Source organism: Eimeria mitis, genomic scaffold (assembly GCF_000499745.2).
Source record: "Eimeria mitis Houghton genomic scaffold, Emh_scaff3717, whole genome shotgun sequence".
Lineage (NCBI taxonomy): Eukaryota > Apicomplexa > Conoidasida > Eucoccidiorida > Eimeriidae > Eimeria > Eimeria mitis.
The window spans coordinates 1-3,498 of NW_013572060.1; the positions used below are offsets into that span (position 1 = coordinate 1).

General features: G+C 58.4%; 1 protein-coding gene across 1 annotated transcript in view; it reads right to left on the reverse strand.

The window, feature by feature from the left end:
- Window positions 1-921: 921 nt before the first annotated feature.
- The window catches only part of EMH_0068790 (uncharacterized protein), a gene marked incomplete at both ends in the record, with an annotated part of 4,582 nt that continues 2,005 nt past the window's right edge, over window positions 922-3,498 (reverse strand). The window contains 4 exons of the mRNA XM_013498799.1: window positions 922-1,841; window positions 2,030-2,077; window positions 2,219-3,137; window positions 3,230-3,466. Of these exons, the coding sequence (XP_013354253.1) occupies window positions 922-1,841; window positions 2,030-2,077; window positions 2,219-3,137; window positions 3,230-3,466 (2,124 nt within the window). The remainder of the gene's footprint in view (window positions 1,842-2,029; window positions 2,078-2,218; window positions 3,138-3,229; window positions 3,467-3,498) is intronic.

Below are 3,498 nucleotides of genomic sequence, written 5' to 3' on the forward strand. Positions count from 1 at the left end.
CAGCAGCAGCAGCAGCAGCAACAGCAGCAGCAGCAACAGCAGCAGCAGCAGCAGTAGTTGATGCTGCTGTAGAAGAAACTACGTTGGCAGCAGATGTCTAGACGCATAGAACAACAATTTGGGAATCCTGCTGCTGCAGCTGCTGCTGTGTTTGCTGCAGCAGCAGCAGCTGCTGCTGCTACGGTTGTTGCTGCTGCGGTATCACCAGCAGCTGCTTTCGCGTTGCTGCTGCTGCAGCAGCAGCAGCAGCAGCAGCAGCAGCGTATCGTTTGAGAGCAGCAGCAACAGCTAATGTTTTCTATCCTCAACTAAGACAGCAAACTTTCTGTCTGTCCTAGGCAGCAGCAGCAGCAGCAGCAGCAGCAGCAGCAACTGCTGCTGCTGCTGCTCCTGCTGCTTTGCAAGTCTTAAAGCATTTCTCAGTCTGCTTTTGAGTAACGCTGCAGCAGCAGCAATTTCCCTGTGCTGCAGCAGCAGCAGCAGCTGCTGCTGCTGCCGATGCTACGACGGCCCACTTATGAAGCTGAGAGCAGCAGCTGGAGCTGCAGCACCTGCTGCAGCAGCAGCTGCAGCAGCAGCACCTGCTGCAGCAGCAGCTGCAGCAGCAGCAGCAGCTGCTGCTGCTAGAGCTACCCCTAGAGAGGTAGCAGTAGCACCTGCTTCAACTTGCTGCTGCTACTGGCTGCAAAAATTCGTAATATATTGCAGCAGCAGCAGCAGCAGCTGCTGCTGCTGCTGCGGCAGCTGCTGCTGCAGCGCGTCGCTGCTGCAGCATTTGCTGCTGAGTTTCAGCAGCCACACAAGAATTCGATACTACAGCAGCTGTTGCTGCTTCTGCTGCTGCTCTTTCTGCTGCTGCTGCTGCTGCTGCTACCGCTGCGACTGCTGCTGCTGCTGCTGCTGCTGCTGCTGCTGCTGCTGCTAGAGGGGCGGGGGAGCGAATGCATCGTCCAGCAGGTCGGCCATCTCGCTCTCCTGAACTTCGCTGCTGATGTCCGTGTCGCTGCTGCTGCTGCTGCTGCTGCTGCTGCTGTTGTTGTTGTTGTTGTTTTCAGCAGCACTGCAGGGGCTCACTGGATGATGCCTGCGTGGGGCGTAGCTACTACTGCTGCTGCTGCTGCTGCTGCTGCTGCTGCTGCTACTACTTCTACTCCTGCTGCTGCTGCTGCTGCTGCTGCTGCTGCAGCATTCAGCAGCATCGATAGCACGGGGGGTGCTGCTGCTGCTGTAGCTGGGTATAAGCAGGGGGCTGCTGCTGCCTTCTGCTGTTGGAGAGGAAGTGTTGCTGTTGCTGCTGCTGTTGCTGCTATTGCTGCTGTTGCTGCTGCTGCTGCTGCTGCTGCTGCTGAGGTTAACAGCAACATCTGAGAGCTCATAGTCTGAGTCGTCTTCTGTTTCTGCATCGCTGATGCTGCTGCTGCGAGCCATCATCCTTTGCTGCTGCTGCTGCTGCTGCTGCTGCTGCTGCAGCTTGCTGTGCCGCAGCAGCTGCAGCTGCTCGTGCTGCAGCAGCTCCGTATACACCTCACGCCCCCTACCCATAAACATTCTCGCGTCTCCTCTCACTGTCTCCTCCTGGGTCCCTATCTCTACCTTTGCTGCGCTGCGCAGCCTGCTGAGGGTAGCAGCAGCAAGATGCTGCGTTGCTGCTGATGCTGCTGTTTCTGCTGCAACCAGTGCTAGCTGTTCAGCTGTCGCCTCACGAGCAGCAGCAGCTGCTGCTGCTGCTGCTGCACCCGCCTCGGCTGCTGCTGCTTCTGCTGCTGCAGCTGCTGATGCTGACACAGACGCAGGACCTGTACATGCCTGCTGTGCTGCTGCTGCAGCAGCAGCAGCAGCTACTGCAGATGCTGCAGGTGCTCGCATGCAATCGCATAAACAGCAACAGCAGCAGCAGCNGCAGCAGCAGCTACTGCAGATGCTGCAGGTGCTCGCATGCAATCGCATAAACAGCAACAGCAGCAGCAGCCCGTGTCGTTCTGCTGCTGATGCTGCTGCTGCTGCTGCTGCTGTCTGCGTTGCGTCGAACCCCCAACTGCAGCAGCAGCAGCAGCGCAATACACCTTGTTGCTGCTGCCTGCAACAGCAACAGAAAAAAAGCAGCAGCAGAAGCTATCCTTAGCAACAGCAGCAGCAGCGAATTCAACCACAGCAAAAACAGCAGCAGCAGCAGCAGCAGCAGCAGCAGGCAGCAGCAACAGCAGCAGCAACAGCTTACGTTTGGTTTCATCTGGTTTTTCCCTGCTTCTTTTTCTTCTTTCTACAGGTGGTGCAGCAGCAGCAGCAGCAGCAGCAGAGATACCCGGAGGAACCTGCGTAGCCGCAGCAGCAGCAAACGTCGGGGTGCTGCAGCAGCTGCTGCTGCTGATGCTGCTGGACGAGCCAGAAGTAGCAGCACTGCTGCTGCTGCTGCAGCGGGGGTTGTCTCTCATATCTATCAGCAGACTGCAGCAGAGGGGCCGATCGCCGCTGCTGCTGCTGCTTTTGCTGCTGCTGCTGCTGCTGCTGCTGCTGCTCTGCCAGCCTTCCCAGCCGCTGATGAGAGAGCGCTGCTGCTTCGTGTGTTGTCTGCGGCAGCAAATATCGCCATCACCAGTTGCTGCTGCTGCTGCTGCTGCTGCTGCTGCTGTTGCTGTTGCTGTTGCTGCTGCTGCTGCTGCTGCAGCGGCGGCGCGAACGTCTGCTGCGCTGCATGATGCCCGTTCAGCAGCAGCAGCAGCCTTTGCTGCTGCTCTTGCTGCTGCAGCAGCTTCTCTAGCAGCAGCAGCATCTCTTGCTGCTGCTTCTGCCTGCAGCATTTTGTTTCGCTGCTGCGTATAGAGAGCAGCAGCAGCAGCAGCAGCAGCAAGAGCAGCAGGACCCAAGTCATTCGACTGTAAACATATGCTGCTGAGCCGTGCTGCTGCTGCTGCAGCATCAACTATAAAGGCAGCAAGAACAGGCAGCAGCGTCTCGCTGCCGCAGAGGTCGTTGCCCCCCAGGTCTATACACCTGAGGTGTCTGTACACCTCAGAGCGTTTCAGGTTTTCTTCTTCTTCTCGTTCTTGCTGCTCTCTCTCCTGCTGCTGCTGCTGCTCCTGCAGCCGCTGCTCCTCCTCTTCCTGCTGCTGCTGCTGCTCCTGCTGCAGCTGCTGCTCCTGCAGCAGCAGCTCGTTCACTGGATCGTCTCCGTTGCTATCCCTCTTGAGTCTTTCCCTTTCTCCCTGCAGCAGCNCAGCAGCTCGTTCACTGGATCGTCTCCGTTGCTATCCCTCTTGAGTCTTTCCCTTTCTCCCTGCAGCAGCTGCTGCTGTCGCCGCTGCTGCTGCTGCTGCTGCTGCTGCTCCCGCTGCTGCTGCTGCTGCTGCCGCTGCTGCCGCAGGTCCGCTAGCCGCTGAATGTTTGCCGGGCGGTTGCCGCGGTGCAGCGTAGCCAGCAGCACCGTAGCCCCCACATCTTTTATCTCGTTGTTGCTCAGATCCAACACCTGCAGCAGCAGCAGCAGCAACAGCAGCAGCA